Genomic DNA, 25,929 nt, shown 5'->3' on the forward strand with positions numbered 1-25,929 from the left:
TAACAGAAAAATTTCACTTCCTATTAACAAAAAAAAGTGCACACGCACACATGAGGCTAACTGATCATTACTGTGCTCAGTCACAGGGTGACAGAAAAAAAGCCACCACCATAAAAGGATGTCTGCATAATCTCCCTTAAAACAACGTGCCAAGGTTAACCTACTTCAGTTTGGGCGAATACTGACTGCCACCACACAGAGGTCCCAACAAGGCACTAAGAGGTAAGTACCAGATATTTTGCTTTTTCAACAAGGTCTTGTGAGTTAAGAAAAACTTTGAAACCCTAATTAAGGTTGAAGGTAAAGGTAAAGAATCTGTTCAACAAAAAGCTATAAACATTTCTAACAAAGATTTTATCATTAATATAGTTGAGACTCTCTGGTGACAGGCAGTTCTAATAAGCTGATACTAAGCTGGGTGAAAGCAATGGATCATGCCAGAAATATCTTTGCCAAAAAACAGGGCTAACTTTGTACTTCTGTGTGAACTCACAATTACAAAAAAACAGTATCAAATATTAATCATCAAATACTGCCAGTATTTCAGGATACTTTATGAAGGAAAGGAACAAAGTTATTTTAAAATGGAGTATTCCTACACTTAAATGTACTTATGTACTTATGTACTTATAACAAGTTTTACAGCACAATTTAAAATAAAAGAGTTAGTACATGTTACTATTTGACCACATATGTAAGCACATAAAAGTCTTTCCTATACTTCTATTATTTCTCTACTTTTATACTTTCTATTATTTCTCAGGATAGAATCACAGTAGTAGAATTCCTGGGGCAAAGGGTACACATCTAAAAAAAAAAACAACTTCAGATATAAATTGATATTTTTCAGTTTACAAAAACATTTTACCAATTTACTCTCCCACCAGTGACAGTCTGGGCCTCACTGCTTCTCAGCCAACATGAGTATTTTAATTCTAAATATAAACTATTAATCTAACAAGTGAAAAAAGAACATCTCTTTGCTTTATATTTATTTGATGATCAGAAAGACTAAACACATCTCCGTATTTTTTTCTAGAACTTCTGTGTGCCCAAAAAATATCACAAAACAATGAATTATATGCAGTGAATTGCCAGTATTTACGTCCAGGTTGGGAATGGAGGTAACAGAAACTTGGTAAAATATAAGCTGTGCAGAGACTTCCTCTAAAGGAGGGTGTGTTTTTTTTTTTTATTTTGGCGGGGGAGGTGGTCTCACTTTAAGTACAATATAGTGTAGTGGTTAAGAGCATGGGCTCTGGAGTCAGGCTTGAACTGGGGCTCCATTATTTACCAGCTGTGTGACTCTGGACAAGTTACTTCCCAGGCTTCAACTGCTTCATTTGTAAAATGGGGAGTAATCATACTGCCCAGGTCTTACAGTACTGGCTCTCACAGTAAGTGCTGGAAAACTGCCTGTTACCATTCTCTCTTCCCTCTGCCCATTAAACCACGGAAGGATGAATCCAACATGCAAAGTTTCCTTGCCCTATCATTTCTATGGGAATTATTTTTCTTGAACTTATTTCTAGATCTTTAGAAAATATTTTACATAAAGACCGAGTCTGTGGATGATTATACATCTAACTGTGTTTTCTGTCTGGACTTTGCATTTGCGAGTATTTCAGTGCATGTTTTCTCTTGGGGGTTAATCATAGTTTTGGACATAATACTGCAAAGAGCACACCGCTCCAGAAAGCATTCTCACTCACAAGGTTCACCTATCATGTGGTGGTGGGAATTCCTTTTATAAATCACTTTCAACTAGCTTCTGAGAGCTTTTCAGTAACATGACCAGTCATTTAATGGAATAAATATGACTTTCATTCATTTATGCTTTCCAGAGGCATTTACTAGATATCTGCTGCTGGCCAGCTCTGAAACACTCTATGGGATAAAATGAGATAAAGCCATCATCCTTAAGAAGTTTACATCTAAAAAAAGAGCTCACCATCCAGTAAAGGAGTTTACTAGTGACAGCTTTCTCTCTGCTATGGTTAAGGGCCTCCTGGAGTTGTTAAAATGCCCTGGTTGTGTATGTGCTGAGGATGTGCAGTACCCTCCAGTCTGTATCCTTCTTAGCTTGCCAGGAAGTTTGTAAAATAGTGGGCTTCAATGTAAGATGAAATAACACACGTTAAAATCCTCTGAAAACGACAGAGGTAACAAAGATCCTTGTGGTATCTGGAAAGCCCAAAGAGAAGAATAAAAATATTTTGCTAAATATCTGCAAATATTTAAATACCAGTATAAAAATAAATTAACAGCATAAGAGCTATCCTAGGTCTTCACCATCTTCTCTCAGTGGAAATTTTAGTCCAAACTGTTTTATAGACATCTTGTTAAAAATAGTAAAAATCTAAGTTTATTTATAAAACTTTTACTTACTTTGAAATATGCTACAAATAAATTAATGAATTCCTGATTTATATCAGCATATTTCCCTCCTTCCCTCCCTCCTCCCTCTCCCCACCTCCCTAGCCCTTCTCTGCTCTCTGGTTGAGACAGGTGTATGAGTTGGTTTGCGTTAAAGTTTTGAGATGTCTTCCTATTTTACTTGTTTCCTACCAATAACCTCAGATCATGCTAGAAATAGGAGCTAGGGCTAAAACATACTACACTGAATGTGATTTCTGGAGCCAAACAGCCTGGATTAAATCCTGACACTTAACAGCTGTGTCTTTAGGCAAGACTCATAAGTGCTCTGTGCCTCAGTTTCACCCGTGGCAATGGATTTGGGAAAGTTTTGTGAGATTCAGTGAGTGAACATACATAAGGTGCCCAGGGCAGTGCCTGGGACACAGTCTATGCTGAATAATACTGGTTACTATTATCAATCAAATGTATCCTGCAGTCTGATAAGAAACTTTGAGGATCAAGAAAGCTGGGATTCTGCTATTCCTTAATGGATATTTATTGAGCATCAATCATGGGTCAGCTGGAGATGCACAAAATTAACAACACAGCCCCCACTCTCAGGACTTCACAGGCCAGTAGGAAACAGAAACAAAACAAACAGTACAGATGCCAGTACAGAGGGCAGTGCCCTGGTGAGGACACCCCACGCTGCCTTTCTGTGGGGCAGGGGGAGGTGCTGTCGGGGGAGCAGGAGAGGATAAAACCAGGGAAGCTTCCGGGAGCAGCTGATTCTGAGCGAAGCCCTGAAGGAAAGCAGGAGCTGAGGATCCAGGACCGGGGAGAGGAGGCTCCAGAGAGAAGGAAGAGGGTCAGAAAGGAACAGAGCTGTGACAGAACACAGGACATCAAAAGACAGCAAGCAATCTAGTAGAGCCAGAGCCAGGGGGTCACAGGATGGAAGACGGCTAGAGATCCAGCTGAAGAGGGAAGCAGACCCCGAGCACAAAGGAGACCGTGTGGCGTGACAGACGGCTTTCAGTTTGCCTGGGCACCATCTGAACGGCACGGTGCGTGCTGCAACTGCAACTCCACGGAGAAGTGAGGGCGGCCTGAGGCAGGCAGGGCAGTGGGAGCAGCACGCACACAGGGAGACGGACAGACAGAAGGGGGCGTGCAGAGGAGAGGCCGGGGGCCGGCGGGCTGAAGGCAGGAGGCAGCGGGGGACGAGGACACGGAGGCCTGCGTGGTCCCTGGCTTGGCAACTGTCCTGAGGGGGGACCCTGAGCAAATGATCCAATCTCTCCTGAATTTTGCTTATCCATAAAATGAGGATATTTAATGTTTCTGACTAAGTTCTATGAGGTAATAGAGACGAAAATCAAGATCTGAAACTCGCTTGAACTTTAAGGAGAAAGGGTTGTTTCTAGAAATATTTTGGATTCAGAGGATAAAGATTATACTGACTCAGCCCTTCATTATAAGGAGTCTTTGTATATTATGCAGTTGGTTATCCTACATACAGGTCAAATCATGCTACAGGGAAACACAGTATTTGTCTTCCTTACACTGAAATGAGTATTACGGTGGGATTATATTTTCTTCCAGTTCCTAAACATTATGCCATATACTTCAAGTCCGCAGTGCTACCATCTCCTCTGTCTTCATCTCTGAAGACTTTCATACCGTCCTAGTCAGTATTCAAGCTGCCAACAGCCACACAAGGAATAAATAATCAGTGAAAGGTGAAAGAAAACTAGCCAGACTGTGTAAAACCCCAAATGTGCAAGTGGGTGTTTAACCAGGTAACACAAATGTCAGGCACCTTTCACTTTCCCATCAATTCCAACGTACGTGTTTACAGAAGGTGAAGTGTCTTTAGCGGGTGCCCACTGGGTTCAGGACACCGCCGAGGCACAAAGAGGAAAGTGCAGATGGGCCAATGCTGTTTTTTTTTTTTTTTTTTCCTGTTCTGAAGAAGCTCCCTGTGCACTGTCCTGCACATGACCCTGTGCAGACCTACTGAGAGGTGGGCAGGACCAGGCTGTGTCCTGGGGTGAGCCGCAGGGTCACCCTTCCACAAGCCGGAGGATGCAAGCGAGCGAGCTCCCTAGGAGACAGGGAAGAGAGGTGCCCTCAGACGACTCAACTCCTGACACAGACACTCTGGCACGTGGGAGGTTCCGTCTGAGAAAGTGGGGGCACCTGTCAGTGGTCACCTTTCTGGACAATCTTCCCTATATAGTCTCCCAAAAAATCAATCTTGGACACAGCTATCAACCTAGGACTCAAAGCTAGTGAAAAAAAAAAAGGTATCACCTGATAGTGTAGGAAGATCTCTTTGACTAGGTTATCGGGGTGTGTGCTGGCCGTCAGAGCGGTTGAGAGCAGGGTAGTAGTCTGGAACGGCCATCAGACTGCACCAGTGAAGGGACGCGAGGCTGGGCCTGTGCTGGTCACTGCCCGTCTGTGCCTCAGGGATGCCTGTTTCGCACCTGCCTGTTTTGTAGGCCAGTGGGACACACAACTGCTCAGGTGATGGTTGTTGAGTCACCGTAAAGCAGGTGAGAAACATGACTGGTTGAGTGCTAGGCCCCGGTATGTGTGACACTGGACCAAACTCAGATGTCCCTGTTTGCTCAGCTTCAAGAACAAGGAGGCTTTTTCAAGCAACTGACAAATACGTATAAAACTAGGTAACAGGAGGAAGCAGCAATGATTTCTTTCTTCCACGGGGTATGTTTGTCCTCAAAGGCAGTAGACAGCCCCAGCCTGCTGTCCTGATCCATCTGTGCTCATCTGCTTCCCGGGAGACCAAATCCTTGTTGCTCCTTTGAGCCTGGAGCCTTCCTCTGACCCCTCCTTTCCCAGTGACTTTATTTCCCCACTCCAGAAATTTTACCTCAATCTTACCCCTCTTCAACAAAATAACCAAAGGACAGTGTAGCAACAGAAATCAGACAAACAATGGGATCAAACAACAACACTCATCATTTAACAACAGACAAGTATCACTTGTATCTGCACGTCCATTCTTGGGTTGTTTTTGAGAGTGTACTCCTGTAACTTCCTCTTTGGTGCAGGCCACTGTGGGCACTTTGAGTCACAGCATCTCAACGTGTAAACATGGTCCTGAGCAGACTTCATCTCACAGAGAAGTCACCTCTTATTAATGATCATGTCAGCATGACCTGACCCATTCGATTCATTGCTAAGGACTGAATTTAAACAAAATTACTAGAAGTTTAACCCCTTCTTACTTTTAAGTGTTGATGATTATTAAGCAAATAAATATTAGGGGTATCCAGGACATTTCAGGAATCTTAAAGCTAAACACTAAAAGCTGGTATTCTAGCATTTACTAAATCTTTGAATATAATGAGGATTTTATTCTGTTTCTGCCACAAATAAATCATTATCCAAGCAAGTAAATTGGGACTGCAGAAGTACCCTGTGAAAAGTCACAAATGCCTCCAAGTTGGTATCCAGGCTAAATAGTTCTAGAGTACAAATCACATTAGCTCTTAGTTTTCTTTAATACTAATAAATGAGTTTTGAGGGGGCCTTTTATTTTTTCCCTTCTGTGGCTAGAAAGAACTTGACAGCTCATGTCAACATGTCTGGTTATGCAAAAATGACACGATAGTGTCTTAAGAAACACTAGCTACTCTATTAGTGAGGAAATCAATTCTAGAGAAAAGCACACACAGGCCCACTTTCAAAAATGTAAGTGAAAACACTTCGGAGGATATTTTGCTGTGGAAGAACTTGCTGTTTTACACGTTAGGATAATAGTAAAGTGAAAAGGATCAATATTGCGTTACAGAGACAAACCTGAGATAGCCTCGTTTGCTTATTAACAAAAATGTTAAGAGAACTGGCACAGATGGCTGCCCCGTAGTTCCTTGGGTGGAACCTGAATAAGAACCCACACTTCCCGCAGCCCAGGTACTATCTGTGCCCTCAGGGCAAAGCTTGCAATCCTCATTCTTGTCTCTCAGCTGTGAGGCACTAAGGACAACTTAGGGACATTGTACATCCTTTCATCAGAAAGCATTATGAGGAAATTATAATTATTACAGGTACAAGTATTCTAAGGAAAAAAAATTTAGAACAAACATTTCTTTATGCTTTTCTTAAGGCAACAAAATGACGAGCCATAGTTTCAATACTTTCAAGTACAACTCAGTATATCTATCCTAAATACCACGTCAGACGCTGTTGTCTAATAATTACGACAAATACTTAAAATATAGTGAAAGAAAGAAAGAAAGGATTTAGTTATGACTAAAAGAGGAAGGACTAGATACAGTTAAAAGGGGAATTTGCAATCGAAAGCTTAGTAAAGGAGCACTGTAATGCAAAGAGCAAGCAGAACCCGGGTGTGTGTGTGAGAAGAAACATAGCAAATACTGAGATAACACCTCATTCAGACAACAGCACATTCCCAACATCCATCCTTCAGTTTGAGGTCCTCAGACATTAAAAGGTATCATTTCTGAATTTCTAGGATCTAGCATATAGAGGAGGCACTAAACCCAATTTTTGCTGAATAAAAGAATGGAGTAAGTCAACGTTCAGGAAAGTAATCCTGAATCCTAAAATGATTAAAGGAAGGGATAAAATAATATTTCCGAGGGAAGATGATAATAAATTGGGATTGGTTGATATAAGAACGGGATAACAACAGTCAAGTATGTGAAAGTGGCTTTCTCTCAATTTGGAAAAGATAAAATGGACTAAAACTATAGCATTAGTAACACAGGATAAGTAACACCAAAGGTAATATACTAGAGCTGTTGACAGATGGAATCAACCTTCCAGAGGTTACTAAATATCCAAAAGAACACATTTCAAAACAGCCCAGAGTCTCCTTTACTTGAGATCCTCTGGGTCAGCCCATTTACACATCCACGTTGTGCAAGTGCCTTTCTTGGACAGACTCGGGGCAGGGGCGGGCAGCAAACAGCCCTTCCCCAGTCTCCCCCTCAGGGCTCCATGACGCAGCGTCCACCAGTCTGGCCTCCCACTTGGGAAGGCACCTCTCCTGGAGTGGGAGTCCCGTTGTCCTCTGGAAGAATCGTCTCCCTGCTCTGGAACGGCTAGGCCACACGTGCCCCGGCTGTTTGTGTACAGGTGAGGATGGCCCTGAAGCCTAGACCAGTTTGAAACTACAAACTCTCAGTTCTTGAAAGGCAGCGTGAAGCAGCTGCCCCTGCCGAGGACTGGACAGAGTAGGAGGCTTGAAGCCAGGCTGGCAGAGAGAAGGATCCAGCATGACCCTTACCTTCTCTGACAGAGGTTTCCTGGAGTGGAGAGTGGGTGCGTGATGGCAACACCTGGCTTGCAGGGCTGCTGGGACGGTTCTTCCAAACATGACTTAAGGTAGGCACCTAGCGAAAACTAAGGCATAAATCTGAATAAAGAGCAATAGCTTTGAAAAGTATGTCAGAGGACAAGGCTTTTGCAAGAAGAGCTGAATTTCAAAAAAGATTTCTTCAGATTAAAAAAAATTATTTACCTATTTACTCATTTCATAGTCAATTCATGTTTGGTGTTAAAAATTTAGAATATATGATGAAACTCAAAAATTACTTGTACTTGTGAACTATGTTTTGGCCTATATATCCATGCAGGGATGTGTGTGTGAACAGCTGCTTTTCCTACCAGCAAAGTGGCCTGTTGTGGAATCTGCTTTCCTTACTTAACATCATCCTCTGTCAGGAAATAGGCATCTACATTGCCATTTTCAGTGGCTGCATCGTATTCTACTATACGGCCATAAAATACTTAACCAGTTCCCTAATGACGGACATTTGATTTGGTTGCAAATTTTCGCACTTAAAATTAACACTGTGTTAAACATCTTTTTCTTAACTTAAAATGTTCTGAAAACACTGCCTTTTGTGACTCTACTGGGTTTATTTCATTCAGTGAAGCAGCTGGGCATGCATTTGCAACTGGTAGGCAATGGCACATTCTCTGATTCATACATTAGTGTAACTTTCCTAATCTCTACAATAATTATTATTCAGATGGAGGATTAGCAGACTCCACAGTGTATTTTTTCCCCCACCATGTATTTTAAAGGCAGTTCCCAGGAACCTGCTTTGGAAGACTCCTCGAAATAAAATTTACATATTGAGATTTTCAGAAAAACATTTTTTTCACAAAAACTAGAAAAATAAAGGCAGCTCTTAATGCCTGTTCCTAAACTGCAACCCGTGCCTGGAATTTCCACCTCTCCCTCCTGAAAGCCACTTCTCACACGAGGGAAGCCTTTCCCTACTAACTGCAAAAAGTTTTCCTACTTTTATTCCACAACTGCAATTTACACAATTTCCCTTTCAAGAATCACTCCATCCCCCCACCCCCGCACAAAATATAAAGTCCATATTTATTGGTTTTTGTTTGTTTTGTTTTCTATTTCATTAATATCTCCAATTAATTTTATTTTTCTACTTTTTTGGGGCAAACTCAGTTCTTTTCTAGCTTCTTGGAGCTGTATATTTAACTTAGCTATTTTCAATTTTTTAAGAAATGAATGCATTCAAGGTTTTGCATCAATCTCGGATTAACTCTTTAGCTGCATTCCACAGTTCTGTAGTATTTTTGTCCTTCGGTTCTAAGCACTTCAAATTTTGCATTGTGATTTCTTAACCCATGAGTTCCTCAGAAAAATATATCTTTAGATTCCAAGTGCATCCTTTATCTTTTTATTTTTGATTTCTAACTTAGTTGCACTGTACTACTCACAAGGAATGTGAGCTGCTAGCTAATGATTTTCTGAGAAATCTGAGACACCTCTCATGATCTAGTACATGGTTAAATTTGCAAATAATTCTAATGTGCTTTCAGCACAAATTCTGTTAGCTTTTAAGTCATGCTGGGTCAATCTTTTTTTTACCTGTCATATTCTAATAAAAATATGTTAAAATCTCCCATTATGGCTGTGGATTTGACCATTTCTCCTTTAGATTCTGTCAAATTTTGCTGTTACACATACAGTTCATGATTCTTTTCATGCCCTTGGTGAACTGTTCTTTGTAACTTGTGTAGCGACCTTCTTTACCCCTATTAATATTGATTGTGCCTTGGATTCTATTTTTTTCTGATGTTAATATTGCTACTCTGGCTTTCCACTGGTTGGGGTTTGCCTGGTATGCGTTTTCCCGTGCCTGTTTTCAAACTTTCCAAATCGCTTTGAGTTCCCTCTTTTCTAAGCAGCATACAGCTGGATTTTTAAAAATCCAAACTGACAGTCTCTGTCTTCTAATCGGTGAGTTCAAGCCATTTAAATTTGTTGTGACGCATTTCCTACCCTCTTATTTTGTGTTTTCTACCTATCATCCTCATCCTTTGCTTCTTCCCAGTCTCCTTTCTTGTATTCCCTTGATTAATAAAAAGTTCTACTTCCTTTGTTGCTTCCTTTTGCTTTAGGTTGTATTCCCATATTTTCATGATTAACCTATCAACACTGTAGATAATGCACACCTATGACATTAGTGCAATCCTCTCAGAACCCTCCTTGTCCGTCAGCATCACTGTTTTAAGATGGTTAGAACTAAGTTAGCAGAGCTCCAGTTCATTTAATACCGCAGTCGGAGAAGTAGATTTGTAGTCACTGCTTTGATAAGGCTAGGGATAGAGTTCTTTCCTTTAACATACAGTACCATCATCACTAGATATATTCAACTTTTCCCTCAGCTTTGGTGACTTTCAGATTTGTGCATAGAGATAGACCTATCAGAAAATTATCTTTCTTCTAAAAATAACTTCACAGAATTTGTTGCTCTTCTCTTCCTTAGTTTTATCCAAGTTCAGCCTCATAAATGGAGTTTTATTGTAGGAGTTTTCCAATTTTCAACTGAGGACTTGAAATTTCATCTTAGACGTTATTTATAACAAGAAACGAGTTGGAAATAATCCAGATATTCATAAAGGGAGTAGGTAAGCAAATTATGCATTAACACACTGTAATACTGCAGAATATCTATCAAATGTCTATATAAGATCTACACATAGGACAAAAATATAGATTACACTGATCCATGAACATGGTAAATGAATAAAGCAGAACACAGAACACCACATGTGTAATGCGTCCTACAGTGTGTCCATGTAGGAACACATACTGATGCATCAGCGGGGTATCTGCATTAATTTTGAAGTTTCCCCTTGAAGCTCTTACATTTTTTCCCTTTGTTTCTCTTTCTTCTTTTTTGTTGGGGCTGCTGTGGTCATCGTCTTCTTTTCTTTCTTTCTTTCTTTTCTTTTTCAAGAGAACCTAACAAAGGCCTTAGCTTGTTTCTCACAATTTTGGGGTTAACACAAATCAGATCACTGTGGTGAGTCCATATTTCACTACATAAATGTGTGACTGACTTCATTTCCTGGCAGTGACATGCATTTGGCGGAAAAAAAAAAGTCCAACTGATATTCAATTTAAAAGCAAAGTGTTACGCTTCCTGAAATGTGGGGTGCTTTACATGATTTTACTCTTAACCAGACAATGATTCAGAAAAAAGAAGGGGAAATTTCTGCCGAAAAAGTTAGTGCATTCCCTCTTCTCGCAAAAATACATTTGCCCTATTTAAACGATTCTATTTCCTTTGCCAGAGCTTTGCCAAAACCACCAAATTGTGAGAGTAAAAACATAAATTTTATTCTCTGCTGGTTCTGTTACTATATAGTATGTAACCACATTACGTATCACAGATTATAAAAAATTATATCAATCTTGAAATTTTAAAAGTTAGATCTATAGGAGGCAGTTTTTATCGCTTTTAGTTAAATGTGCTTTTTTAATTAAACGTACCCTTCTTGGTTTTGTTAGAGACCTTGAACACTGCTGATGGATATAAAAATGGACAACTTTACTACACCCTCTGCAGCTCCTCTGGAGAGCGACTGTGACCTCTATGCCCACTACCGCACAGCCAGGATCCTCATGCCTCTGCATTACAGCATCGTCTTCATAATTGGGCTCGTGGGAAACCTGTTGGCCTTGACAGTCATTATTCAAAACAGGAAAAAAATCAACTCTACCACTCTATATTCAACCAATTTGGTGATTTCAGACATACTGTTCACCACCGCTCTGCCTACACGGATAGCCTACTACGCACTGGGTTTTGACTGGAGAATCGGCGAGGCCTTGTGTAGGATAACTGCTCTCGTGTTTTACATCAACACGTACGCAGGCGTGAACTTCATGACCTGCCTGAGCATTGACCGGTTCTTTGCCGTGGTGCACCCGCTGCGGTACAACAAGATGAAAAGAATTGAACATGCAAAATGCATTTGCATATTTGTCTGGATTCTCGTATTTGCTCAAACACTCCCACTGCTCATAAAACCTATGTCAAAGAAGGAGGCTGAAAGGAATACGTGCATGGAATATCCAAACTTTGAAGAAACCAAATCTCTTCCCTGGATTCTGCTTGGTGCATGTTTCATAGGATATGTACTTCCGCTGGTAATCATTCTTATCTGCTATTCTCAAATTTGTTGCAAGCTCTTTAAAACTGCCAAACAGAACCCATTAAGTGAGAAATCTGGTGTAAACAAAAAGGCTCTCAACACAATTATTTTTATAATTGTTGTGTTTGTTGTCTGTTTCACACCTTATCATATTGCAATTATTCAACACATGATTAAGAAGCTTCGTTTTCCTGATCTCCTGGAATGTAGCCAAAGATATTCATTCCAGATATCTCTGCACTTCACAGTATGCCTGATGAACTTCAATTGCTGCATGGACCCTTTTATATATTTCTTTGCATGTAAAGGGTACAAGAGAAAGGTCATGAAGATGCTGAAACGTCAAGTCAGTGTATCAATTTCCAGTGCCGTGAAGTCAGCCCCTGAAGAAAACTCACGTGAAATGACGGAAACTCAAATGATGATACATTCCAAGTCTTTAAATGGAAAGTAAAAAGGAATTAAATCTTGCATTTATAGCAAAGTAAACTGTATGACAAACTTTGCAGGACTTTTCTTATAAATCAAAATGATTGTTTAACTTCTAATTAGGATTCTTTTAAATTCCTTTCATTGGGCACTATATTTCTCACCTCCAACTTGGAAGTAAATTGATATATATGCATTTTTTTACACTCGAGAACAACATTAAGCAAAGTTCTAATTTGTAAATGAAATACTACACCAAAAGGGAGCATATTTTAATAACTCACAGTGTAGAAAGAAAAGTTTTGTGTTAATGAAAAATTTAATCATTAATATTTCCTGCCAATAATTTGGCAAAAGAAAAAAAGACTGTTAAAATTGTATATTGCCAGTGTAGAAATGTTAATATTGTAACATATTTCTTTTCTTTTTTTTTGATAACATATTTCTTCAGTTCATGTTTCTTTCAATCTTAGACTTTATCTCCTCGATAATAAGTTTTTTTGTTTTGTTTTGTTCTGAGTCATAAATTTTTGTTTCAAAAAACTCTTTTGGAATAAAGAGCTGGATGCTACAAAATTATGAGTATGTCCTTCAGTGCTCACTGTCAACTCTCAGCAAAAGTTACAGGGAGGATAAAATTAGCAGTAGACAGAGTTTGGACAGCAACATTATGGTGATGAATGCAATGAAAGCTCTTCCCAAACAGCCAGCATAGCATTCAAGGGCCACTGCTCAGGAATATGACGAGGACTTCCTGTGCAAGGAGGCACCACGTGCTAAATTCTCCTTGAGAATAAAAAAGTATACAAATAGCCTTGGTTTTTCTTGGGTCCCTAGGGGATGGTTTCTTATTTATACAGAAGTTGACAGTACCCTGTATCTGTATTTCAGGGGTTTCGGTTACCAGAAAGGGTAGGGAGGATAAGCAGTGGGGTGTAGTTGTCACTTGCCTAAAGAAGATGGGGAGTAAAATGCAAAATCATAAACTTCAGAGTAGCCAGGATTCTTTACAACATTATATAAATAAATATATAAATTTTATATAAATAAATACCTTTTTATGAGTAGCATGACCTCTGCAAATACAATCACCCATCTGCCAGCTCAAATTTGCTTTATTGAATCCCCAAATTACCCCAATACAGTATCCATGTTAGCAATGATACCAAGTTTGATAACGGAACTAAAGAAATGAAATGCTGTGTCATGAGTCATACTTAAAATTTTTATTAGGCTTTATATCCTGGAAATATTTTCTTTCAAAGTCTTCTCTTACTCATTTTCAACTTTTATCCTGTAAGAAAACTAATCTTAATGGTTGATTCAGCACCATTTACTGTGTGCTTTCTGATTTGTATTTTGTTAATTTCATAGATAGCTAGCTGACCTTAAAAAGCCACTGTCAAAAATAGGCACTGGTCCTTGTTTCACCTTACGGAGACAGGTGAGACCACAAGGATGCAAGTCAGGAACTTAGGGCCTCTCCTTCACTCCATCTAATAAACATTTCCAAGTGAAGGAGAAAAAAGGGCAAAACACTAAATTTTATGCAGGGTGGCACTTATGTAGTCATTTGAGTTGGATCCCAAAAGAGAAACCATTGTGAAAGTTGCTGAAGGAAAACCAGAAACAAAGCTTCCTGAATTTCAGATCATTTTCATGGCACACTAGCTCTATGACTATGTTCCAGCATAGACTATTGTATGTATAAGCCAACATGCTGTTTCACAGCAGATAAGAGAGGCCTCTCGGTGCTAATGGTCAGTTCCTAAGATCCTCCAAACAAGGTAGTAAATACCTATGTCACTTGACAAAGAAATGAGTAGTTTTCTCCCTCCTTCTTCCACTATATCACAAGTCTGCGCAAATGATTTTATCCAATCATCAGTAGCCATACTGCCAAGAAGGTAAACTTTAAACCTACTTCCAATCAATCTTTTAAAAAAAAAAAAGGTCTGTATTCTAGTCAATTCAGCTATTCGCTCTCCTTCAAAAGGACCTTACTTCCTATTTCATTCATGAAGCCACTGTTCACACACGGCCTTGGGGCACCCTCCCAGGGTCTTGTAGTATTAGTTGGCTTTAGGTTTATCTCCCATGCATTTCCCTCAGTAGTAGGTAAACTTGGAGAACAGGGACAATGCTGTATAATTTTGTGTTCTGTTACAGAAATAAGGAGGTGGCCTTATATATAATACATTATTTGAAAATCACAACCTATAAATATTTTCTCCAGCAGTCAGGTGATATATTATTAACAATTTTAAATAATAACATGTAGCTAGGAAAAATCATCTAGGAAAGCTGATAGTTACATGGCAGCTAACCATATTTACCTCTTCCATAATTTTATTTTTATTTCTAAAAGGATCATTTGATTAATTTAAAAAAACCTCTCAAAGCTACTTAATTTGAGTCAGTATAAACATGTAGACACTTCAGTGATAGTACAGAATAGATAGTATAGTATAGTAAAGGTTAGATTTTAGAAATGACATCATGTATATATGAAGAGTGCAATAGTTCACAAAAATAGTCCATGCAGTATGTAATGTCTTCCGTTTCACAATCCTGTGAAACAGGATGAGCAGACTGTATCACCCACACTTTATAAAGAAACCTAAATTCAGAAAAGGCACCTGGTAAACTAGAGGCAGCATCAGGAATGTAACCCTAACTTCATATCCCAGCCATAAAAAAGACAGAACTGAATCACACACAGATCCTGAAAAAAGTATTACAAGGCTTGTTTCGTTATAGGCCAGCAAGTTAGCTAACCCTTAAATAGGACAAATAACCAAGAGTAGGTAGATTACAAACTCAGGCTATGAGTTCCCTGAGGATGAGAATGTCGTAGGTTATATACACAACACGTGGTACAGAGCCTCTCCCACAGAAGGCTCTCAGATATCCATCTAATTGAATAGCACCTGTTTTGTACTATTACTAACAAAATACTAAAGCCCTACTGAAATATCTGTGAAGTTCTTAATTTTTCAATGAAATGAAAAGAAACACTCTAAATGCTTAATTACATATGCTAGAGAATATGTAATTGTGTAATTGAAGACAAAGACCCTCTAAGACCCTGCAATATAAACTAGACATATTAAAGAACAGAACTAATTTCCCAAGAAGCCAATTTAAATCTAGATACACAAATATGTTCTGCTTGAAAACAATTTTATATTTCAAGAGGCCAGGGCAGTGACTCTTACCGATCAGTAAAAAGTACCAGGCAATTTTAAAAGAGGAAGCATTGACCTTAAATTAGCCTTTAAAATGGTCTATTTTGGTCACTCTTAGCCCACTGTAATTTGTTATTCTTTGCAAAGCTAAAAACATTTGCTCATTGACTATTCAGGTAAGAGTGAAAAAATGAAGAGCTGATCTGGTGACAACACAGCCCACTCTTTTGAATCCAGGGAAGACTAAATGCACTCATGAGAACCGATGTCACCGGAAGTTTGTTTTATGTTAAACTCCCAAGAACTGGTCACTTAAAAAATAATTCTCAAATTTCTACTCAACTAAAAGCTCAATTAGCTGAGAAGGAATGACTACTGACTGTTTACTATGTGCCACTTTTTTGAGCACCTGACAGGCATTATCTCATTTAATCCTCATTACCTTAAGAGGTGGGTATAACTTTTTCTCCATTTTGCTGATGAGGAAACTGGAGTGCCAGGCCACGGAGACGTGGAGCTGGGGACTCAATCCAGTGCACTACAGGCACTGGCCCCAGTGCCTGTAGCCTGACTTGGAGCACAAGGATGTCACCTCCTACAGAAACATGTTCATTAAGAGATGGCTCCATTCCTCCGCTTCCTGTGGCTTCCCAGGCCTCAGACACTTCCCATCACCACATCAGACTTTCAGCTTATCGTCTTTCTCCACAGGGGCCCCCTAATTTCTCTGCAAACTCAAGCTCCATTCTCTGGGTCACCCACACCTGATCATCCTCTCTCATCCACGGTATTTGGCCAGTGAACCCTGCTTGGGTTTTCTCCTCTTGCACTCACTCTTGCTCGTCTTTTCTTTGTCCCAAATCATCATCCTAGTCCGGATGCTGGCATCACACACCTAAATTACTACAACTTCTTTCCCACTGGTCCCATCAACTGGAATCAGAAACTTTAACCTTCCTTTCAGGTACTATAGTGGAAGCCAGCAGATTAATAATAACAGCAATGGGCTTCCCTGGTGGCGCAGTGGTTGAGAGTCCGCCTGCCGATGCAGGGGACACGGGTTTGTGCCCCGGTCCGGGAAGATCCCACATGCCGCGGAGCGGCTGAGCCCGTGAGCCATGGCTGCTGAGCCTGCGCGTCCGGAGCCTGTGCTCCACAACGGGAGAGGCCACGACAGTGAGAGGCCCGCGTACCGCAAAAAAAAAAAATAATAATAATAATAACAGCAATACTAAATAATTCCTAACAATTACATGGCATAATGCTCTAAGCAATTTATATATAATCAAGCCTCATAATAATTCTGTGAGGCTTGTCCCATTATTATCCTTGTTTTACAGATGAGGAAATTATGCTCCAGAGAAGTTCAGTAAATTGCCCAGATCCACACAGCTAGTAAGTGGAGAGGCAGGCTCTAGACTCTGGCAGTCCGGCTCCAGGGTCTGTCACTCTTAATCACTACACTGTCTCTCTTAAGCAAGTAGAATTATATGCCCAGGTCCTCAGAGAGCCTTGGAAGAGACACTTACTGCTCGAATATCCTCAACTTCCCTTTGGGGGTGCACATGACTACCTCTGGCCAATGGGTTGGGGGCAAAAATGATATAGGTCACTCACTTCCAGGCTGGAGCTCTGGAGAGCAGCGATGGAGCTTCCATACTGCTCTTCTCTCCTGCCACAGCGACCAGCGAGGTTCTAAGTGGTGGGACCTTTGGTCAGCCTGGGTCCCTGAACGAGTAAATGGAGAACTCCCCACCCCTGTACGCTATCCACCTGTGTTGGCCAAGTAGCGCAAATAAGAAATGCATTTATGTATTCAGCCACTGAGATTTCAGGGTTAACTGTGGCCACAACACAGGCTAGCCTCTGATCAACACAGTGTTTAACCTACTTAGAATGCAACTGACCAATACAATGAGTGTAAGAAAAGAAAAATGCACACACGATGCAGTTCTCCCGGCAAACAAACATAATCTTCCTTAATCCCAGTTTCATCGTGTCATTTCACGCTCTAGGACTGAGAGTATTTCCCCATGGACTACCACATGAAGTCCAAATTCTTCTCCCACACTTTCAAGCCTCTGCAACCTCATTTCCCTCCACTGCCCAACATGTACCTTTCAAGATAGTATAGTTGGTCTGTGCTGTGAATATAACAAATATTTGGTTCTCCTGGTTGGATTATTCTGCTTCTGCCATTTATTCTTTACACTCATAGTCTAATCATACCTGCTCCTTTAATTCTCCTTTGACTACTCAAAGCCACGCATCTTCGCTTTCCTCAACTTATTTGGCTTTTATACAGCCTATGCCACATAGTTTTAACTTTAAACAAATATTATCTTGAAAACAAAGGGAGAGAAAAAATACACTGGCCTGGAAACCTGGTTCTGGTTTGACTGCATGTCAGCTACATCACCTCTTTCATCACCAATCTTTCAGCCTTTGTAGATTTCCGTTATCTTATCAACGAAATAACGGCACTCCAGAATATGTATGCTCTTTGCTAACCATCAAACAGCCCAGGGTCTGTTATTTCACGTGCATCACTCTTATATCCCTCAGCTGAAACATTTACTCCATCAGGGCAGAGACCCTGACTTTTACTTCTTCCTATCCTGGGTAGCTCCGAGCACTGCACCTTGCATAGAGATAATGCTCAAAAATATATATGTTGACTACAGGTCATCAAATGTTAGCGGAGGACACTTTATGATTAGTACTATTCAAGTATGGGGATGAGAGGTTTTATTTTTGTGTGTTGTAGTTTGTTAGGCAGTAACAGATAACTAATAGATGCTCAGTACTGAAATACTAATCCTGGAAAATACATGAAATCAGAAACTGGAATGACATTTAAATTAGCCAAGATTTCTTTTCCAAAAAGAAAGTTTTCTGTTGAAAATATAAGAGGAGTGCCACTAGCTTTCCTTCTTCTTCCACATACAAGGAAGCTACAGAGGACTACTCTCATTTATTTAATTTATCCCAGATAATGCATATCCAGACTCTTCAAACTTAGAGAAATCTCTGCAGCACTGTAATTGTTAGAAGGAAGAAACTGTATAAGAGGGTCTGTACATGGGAAAATACATGCTATGATGTTTCAATAGTTTATCTTCCCCCCAAATTGTAAAGACCTGCTTTCTCTATTTGCACACTTACTACGTTGCTTCTTGTTGTTAACAGTGATCTTCAGCTGTCTTGCCTACTTGAGTGAACTGCAAGTCACTCCTGGGCAGGAACCGCACCACCTTCTGTCTCATGTGGTACCTACCACAATGGATCTGAACCAAGAACTCAAGTAATTTTTGACAGGCTTTTAACAGTTTTCTCAGAGTGTGAGAACATTTATTTCTCTTTCCATATCTTGTAAGAATGATTTTTCCCATGCAGGTTGAGAAGAAAAAAAGTGTGTCAGAATGAAACTACACAAAGTCTGCAAAAGGTTTTAATCCTACTCTAAAAAAAGTAATATTTTGATGTGTTCTTACGACTTCAGTTCCACAATTTCCCCCTTAAGTCCTACAGTGAAACATCTGCTTTTTTTTTTTAATATGTAGTGAAAATATATGGGGTTACTGCCTGTGTTAGAGTTTAAAAAAAATCAATGCAAACAATATTATTGGTCTATCATATATTATAATTCAATGCAGTCCCTGTTGTGAGTCCCAACACAGGGTAAGGGCTCTACCTGAGACGGGGCCTATGATGGTGCCTGAACCCACGCACTCAGGTCCCCAGAGACCCAGGGAGGGGAAACCCTGGGAGGAGGGAGAGACCCCAGGGGGAGAGAGCCACGGAGAGGCCGGTCAACTGAAGGCAGGGGCAGGGCTGAGAGATACCGTAGGTCTTGGCCATGAAGAATTTAGAAAGCAAATAGTAAAATGGAAAAGAGAAAGAAAAAAAAGTGTACCATTAGGGATCCAGTTGTCAAATTATTTGAAGTTTGTGTGTTTGACAAAATGCTGATAAGGTGATGGGTACGTGGTAGTCATTATATTATTCTCTCTGCATTCATGTATGTTTGAAATTTTCTGTAATAAATTTTAAAAAATGGTAAGTGCAGTCCCCAACACATTTCCCATACTGCTGTTACATCAGGGGTGGAAGCAGAAATTCAGGAATGGATTCACAGGGGACTGAGAGGCAGAGGCAGGTGGAGGTCACACGGCTGCTGGTCTCCATCTCTCACCAGTTAGCTGCACAACCCAAGTCATATGGGAAGACAGGAATGGGATACACGGGGCCACATTCATATCCTAGGAGCACAGGGGAGGGTGGTGTCAACAGACCTACAAGAAGTCCTAGTAAGAGATGGCTTTTGTTGACAAAGTCACCAGCAAAGAACAGGTTACACCAGGAATCTGCATGAAAAGATTGTCAGGGCTTCATAAACACACACACACACGGGCAAAGAGCTGCTTCCTTTCCCTTAAACCACATCCCAGTTCAAATCTGAATGTTTCAGATTCAGGTACGTTGCTTTGTACATATACATTTGAAGTCAAAGATAAAAGTTATGTTCTTTTGATTACCAGTTCTGTCAGTCAAGTTTCACTTACAGATAATAGAAACCTCTCCAGCTGTTTGGGGCAGAAAAAGATTTAATATACAGACCTAGGTGTTTGTGAAATTTCTGAAAGGGCCAGAAGGGCAGATCCAGGCTTCGCGTCCAGGAACAGGCTCCTGGAACAACACATAAGGACTGGTCTACCATGAAGACTGCTTCCTCTGCCACATTCAGGATGCTGGGAATCAGGAAGTCATTACGTCATTTCAACAGAGTCTAGGGATCAGGAAGTTGTCTGAACACTGTAACCTCCAGGGCCCTGTTGGGTCTGTAGAAATGGACCAGCAAAATGGGCATCTCATATGCTACTGCCTCAGCTCACACTGAACTCAAGCACCATACAAGAACCTGAATCACAGGCAGCACTCTGGATGCAAGGGACTTTAGGAGAGACAGCATCCAGCTTTCCAACCTCTGCTTTATGTGGATATACACTAAGAGGACCCTGGAAAAGATAATGAGCAAGCTAATCCAGGCATATGCACTATACCATAAAAAATATTATTCTACCAAAAGGGAGGAAGGAGTGTCTAATTAAAAAGAGAGAGAGAAACTTAACAGCTATCACAACCAAATGCAATACCAAATGTAAAGGGCTTTTGCAAAGAGAAAAAATGAATATAGGAGAAATTTGAATATAGTTTTGGTAGTATATAATATTAAGGAATTATAAATAATTTTGTTAGGTTAAAGTAATATGTTTATATAAGCAAACGTTGTTACTTTTTAGACCTTACTTAAATATGGAATATTACGATGTCTAGAAATTGCCGCAAAATGCTTAAAAGTATTTAGTTTTTAGGGGAAGAGAATAAGAATAAGGAAGGGGAGCAAAAATGTTAATGATTAATTCTGGGTAATAGGGCTCATTTTATTATTCTCTCTGCTTCTGTGATTGAAATTTCTCATAATAAAAATCTTTAACAGGTTATACCAAAAAAAAACAAGGGAAGTACAAATTATTTTCATCTAATGCTTCCTTCAAAATCTTTAATTTTACCACATTATTAAAATAAGTACCACCTTCTATAAAGTAACTAACATACTCTTCAAAATGTCAAGAACACAAAAGACAAAGACAGAATGAGGACTGTTCTAGATTAAAGAGTAAAGGGACATAACAACTAAACATAAGATGTAATTCTGAGATGTCCCATGGACCAGATTTTTTTTTCTTTTTTGTGACAAAACTGGATAATTGCCAATTTTATGGTAATACATACTGATGTATTCAGAGGTAAAGGGGCATTACATCTCCAACTTGCTCTCAAATGATTCAGAAAAAATACCATGTGTACATAGAGAGAAAATGATAAAGCAAACGTAAAAAACATTAATAACTAGGGCATCTGGGTTTAGGGTCCTATTCCTGTAACTGTCGTATAAGGCCTGAATTATTTCAGAATTTTTTTTAAAAGTATAAAACACAGTGGCAGCACTCGGAAGCTCTGAAGAGAAACAGCACAGATTTTTTTCTGTCTATTAAATTAAAATGAATATTAAGAGCTAAATAACTGAAGTACTTCATAGTGCTTTTTCAGATCCCATTCCATGGGGGATTATTTTTGTACTTCTCATTTTAGCAGCAAAATTTGAGTGCAATCATAAACATTGTCTTTAGAGACTAACATTTACTTTTATAAACATTTGCGACACTGTAGTTGAAAATCCAAATAGGAAGCCTCAGTTTGATGAGTCTATACACACAAATTACTTTCTAATAGAATGAACAGGTGACCATTAACTAGATTTTTTTTTTAACCTAAAAAAAAAAGAAAACGGCACTGAGGCTGTGTTGCACAGAGGGGCATGTCTGTGCTAAAAGTCAGACAGGCATGAATTTCAATCTAGGCTTTGCCACTTAAATAGCCGTGACCCTGATGATTCGATCAATCCTCAGAACCTCCACTTTCTCACAAAGGATACAACCATATCAATATCTCCTCTTGCAAGACTGCTGTGGATGTTCATTTAAATCAGGAACATATGTAAAACAGGGCTCTATGGTACAAAAGAGTCGTTCAATATTTATTTGTCAAGATAACTAAAGAAAAAGAATAAGTTTTGCTGCCAAAAAAACCCCTCCCAATAGAATGTATAATTTTAACATTTCAACACCACTGTATTTTTTCTCCATGTTGTTGCTGATACTAACGAACATATCCTCTGTCTAGTAACTTACTTATACAAAAAATATTTATTAAGGGCCTACTATGAGCTAGGTACTGTTCTAGGTACAAGGATGTGAGAGCTGAAAACAACAAAGACCAAGGTGCCCTCATGAATCTTATGTTCTATAAGCCAACATTAAACATTAAATACCCAAACAACATCAGCTTATGGGAGGGGATAAATTTAAGTATTAATTATGGTTTTATTGCATCAAAGACCGGATCTTTGCCCTCCCAAATAGTCTCTGAACTACCTTAATAATAAACCTCCTTTCCGCTAAAGAAGCCAGAGTCGGTTCTATTACTTCAACTAACAGGTATGCCTGTGTCTTGTAACTGAGAAAGCCTCTTTTCCTTTGACCTCAGATAAAAGAAGCAAATTAGATACTTCAGAACCCAACATATACCATATACAAAAAAATTCAACCCTAAAATAAGTATGAGATTATTTTTGTGTGTTGTATATTTTGCTATGGTTACCAAGGCGTGGTTAGCATTTTGAATTTTTCTTCTTAGAATAATACAATGATCTGAATCTAAAATCTTTCATAAGATGCAACTTTCCAACCAATGATAAAAAAAAACAGGAAGTGAATATTGAATAGAGCCAGACTTTGAGTTCCCTTCAGTATTATCTACTCTGCTGTCATCTAGCCTGATTAACAACATTAAACTTTTCACCATCCTATCCTAATTTAAAGTTACTAACATTTTCACTTCTGTTTGAATAAAACATATTTCCTACCAAACTAGAAATTTTGACATATACTCAAATATTTTAAGTCCTAAGAGGAAGACAGCTAAAATACAGGAATTGAGTAGCAAAGCAACTTACAAAAGCAGAAATGAAAACAGATGTTAAACTTCTTTGAAACAAATTTTTACTAACAGCCTCAACCAAAGCTATTTCAGTCAAGTAACTAGAAATATTCTACCTAGTCAAAAGATCTCAAGCTTCATAGGTCATCGGCTCCTCAAGGGTGTGCGCCAACTCTTTTCAAGGTTCTGTTTACCACCCAGCACCATGCATGGTGTGGGATTTCAAAACAGGTGATAAGCTCTGTAAAAGCTTGGTTTAGGTCAGTGGCCCTCCATCAGGGGTAATCTTGAGCCCCAAATGTCATCTGGCACTATCTGGAGACGTTTTTAGCTGTCATGACTGGGCTGGGGTGCTACAGGCATCTGGGGCAGAGGCCAGGTGTGTTACTCAACATCCCACGATGCAAAGGACAGTCCCCCACGGCAAAGAACTGTGCGGCCAAAAGCGCCAGCTGAGGCTGAGAAAACTCTGGTTTAGGGTAACTGTATCGCTGCCCTTCACATTCAAATATAAAATCACTGATCGTGTGGCTTTACATAGCTTCTGATGACAGCTTACAACGTCTTTCAAACAAGATACAGTACATTAAATCCGTTCCCTGGAAAGATGCTCTGGCCACTGAAACTGTCAATGAAATCCTGCAGTGCAAAAAACCTGAGTCTCCTTTCACAATCAACCAGCAATCTCCAAGCGTAAGAAACTCGCCATTTATGCCACTTAATTTGATTCGGAAGACACTGGGCTTCAAATATTACTAATACCTTGATCATTTCTAATCATTCCTTAGACAATGTCAAATGCACAAGTGAAGTAACAGAAGCCACTTCCTTTCCTTATGCATCTTCTAATATCATCATGATTTTTCTTTCACCACTTTACAGAAAATGGTGCTCAAGGTTTCTGAGCCTGCTTCCTCAAAGAAGACGACAGTTCTCACCGTACAAAGGGTTACAGTGACATCAGTGTGTGGGCATAGTGTCTGGACAGGCATGGCGTGTGCTGATTCCTGATGCATGACATCAGACACACAGCACTAGACACCCGGAAACTAAACTGATGGGAAGTTTGAGAACTTTCTGGTTAAGAAAAGAGCTATTCTGAGAATATAAGAATGGATGGATTATATGTTTTCCTTTAGGTAAGATCCTGGGAATGATTTTATAAATCTACAACATTTCAATCCTTTAAACATATCATTGAACACAAATTTGAAATTCATTTTTTACATTTTTCTTGTAACAGCTTTGAGGTGACTTACAAAAAAAAAAAAAAAAGAAGAAGGAAGAGAAAAGAAAAGAAAGGAAAGGGCATTCGGGACTTCCCTGGTGGTCCAGTGGGTAAGACTCCATGTTCCCAATGCAGGGGGCCCAGGTTTTATCCCTGGTGGGGAACTAGATCCCGCATGCTGCAACTAAGAAGCCCGCATGCTGCAAGGAAGATCCCGTGTGCCGCAACTAAGTCCCAGCGCAGCAAAAATAAATAAATAAAATATAATTTAAAAAAAAAAAAAAAAAGAAGAAGAAAGGAAAGGGCATTAGTACAAAAGAAAAATTGAAGTAACTAGCATGTGGCAGATCAAAATTTCCGTCGCAGCCAGGTCTCTCTGGTGTTTAAGAACCCTCTTTTCACTGCTCCATGCCGTCTCCCAGATGCTCCACGCTGAGGGAGCTTTGATAAAAGAAAGTAAGATTTTGTTCCTAAAAGCACTACGTTGAGAGAGGGGTCAATTAGTTAAACAATTACAAAACCAAGTAATAAATATTATACGTAACTTGTAAGCATAAAGTCATCTGTGAGCACAGAGGAAGGCGTGATCACTTCTGGCTGGGGTAGGGTTTCATAGAGCAGAGATGTCCAAGGTGAGCCTTGAAGGTCAAGCAGAATTTTGCCAGCCAAAGGGGAGAAATGATGTTGTGCTCAGAACCGTCTGATTTATTAATAAATTGATTCAGAGACGTGAAATGACAAGGGGTGACAGATGGTGGTAAATAATGTGATTAGGCTGGTGTGAGGAGCACAAGTGGGGAATGAGAGTAAACGAGGCTGGAAACGTTGGTGGGAACTCAACTCTGAGGTGTCTCACACTAACAAGTTAAACTTTACAAAACAGCAGTAGGAAGTCACAGCTTTATGAAGGTGTAAAGGAATAAGATAAGATCTTTTTGGAGATAAAATTACGGAGGTGGGGGGACAGTGCAGATGATAGCTTTGAGTTGGTGACAGGAAGAACAGCTGAGAGGCTACTGCAATAGTCCAAACAAAAGGAGATGAATTGGAATCCAAAGACCAATGGCTTTTCATTCATTTATTTACTCTATCTGCCCACCCGCCATCCGTTCACCCATCCAACCACCCACCCATCCAACACAGTGCCGACTATGTGGGAGCCACTATGCTGAGGCACGATCAGTGGGTAAGACTGGCACGGTCTCCCGCTTGCACAGAGCTTACATGCTAGTGTAGGAGACAGATATTAAATGGTCTATTACACAATTATTTAATCTCTGCGGTGACAAGTGTTACGAGAAATATTCTAAGAAAGCGCATCACAAGAGACTGTGACCTAACTGCAGGGTGGGGATGGTCAAAGAAAGCTTCTTTGAGAAGTGTCCTGTAAGCCCGTCCTGAAGCCCTGGAGTCCAGGCTATTTACTATCTCACACCTCTCATTCTAAATAAAGATTTGAGAAACTTCTCTTTCATTAGTCAACTTCGCTTTTGTGCAGCCACATTAAAGTACTTACTTCCTAAAATCCCTGGTAGGTTTAACCAAACCAGTAGGTATTGCTGGGAGGGGAGAGGAGGACTGAGGCTAAACGGAGCAGGGTGGGCAGAAGCTAGAAGATAAGAGAAGGGGAAAGAGGAGAAAGTGGGGATTGTGGGAAAAGGAGTGGGGGGATAACAGGGCTCA

General features: G+C 39.8%; 2 protein-coding genes across 6 annotated transcripts in view; one reads left to right on the plus strand and one right to left on the minus strand.

Annotated features, from left to right (window-relative positions):
• The window catches only part of UBAC2 (UBA domain containing 2), a 151,187-nt gene that overhangs the window by 67,350 nt on the left and 57,908 nt on the right, over positions 1-25,929 (minus strand). The window lies entirely within an intron of this gene.
• Positions 154-13,047, plus strand: LOC137211493 (G-protein coupled receptor 183). 3 transcript variants are annotated; one of them, XM_067713994.1, is made up of 3 exons: positions 7,315-7,740; positions 10,164-10,305; positions 11,192-13,047. In XM_067713994.1, the coding sequence occupies exon 3, from the start codon at positions 11,210-11,212 to the stop codon at positions 12,290-12,292; it is 1,083 nt and encodes a 360-aa protein (XP_067570095.1). In that variant the 5' UTR covers positions 7,315-7,740; positions 10,164-10,305; positions 11,192-11,209; the 3' UTR covers positions 12,293-13,047. The 3 variants fall into 3 exon arrangements, with proteins under 3 accessions (XP_067570097.1, XP_067570095.1, XP_067570096.1); XM_067713996.1 differs by lacking the exons at positions 7,315-7,740; positions 10,164-10,305 and adding an exon at positions 154-222; XM_067713995.1 differs by lacking the exon at positions 10,164-10,305.

Source organism: Pseudorca crassidens, chromosome 18 (genome assembly GCF_039906515.1).
Source record: "Pseudorca crassidens isolate mPseCra1 chromosome 18, mPseCra1.hap1, whole genome shotgun sequence".
NCBI classification, from domain to species: Eukaryota; Metazoa; Chordata; class Mammalia; order Artiodactyla; family Delphinidae; genus Pseudorca; species Pseudorca crassidens.

Coding starts and splice junctions, on each gene's coding strand:
- LOC137211493 (XM_067713996.1), top strand. CDS start 11,210: ATGGATATAAAAATGGACAACTTTACTACACCCTCTGCAGCTCCTCTG.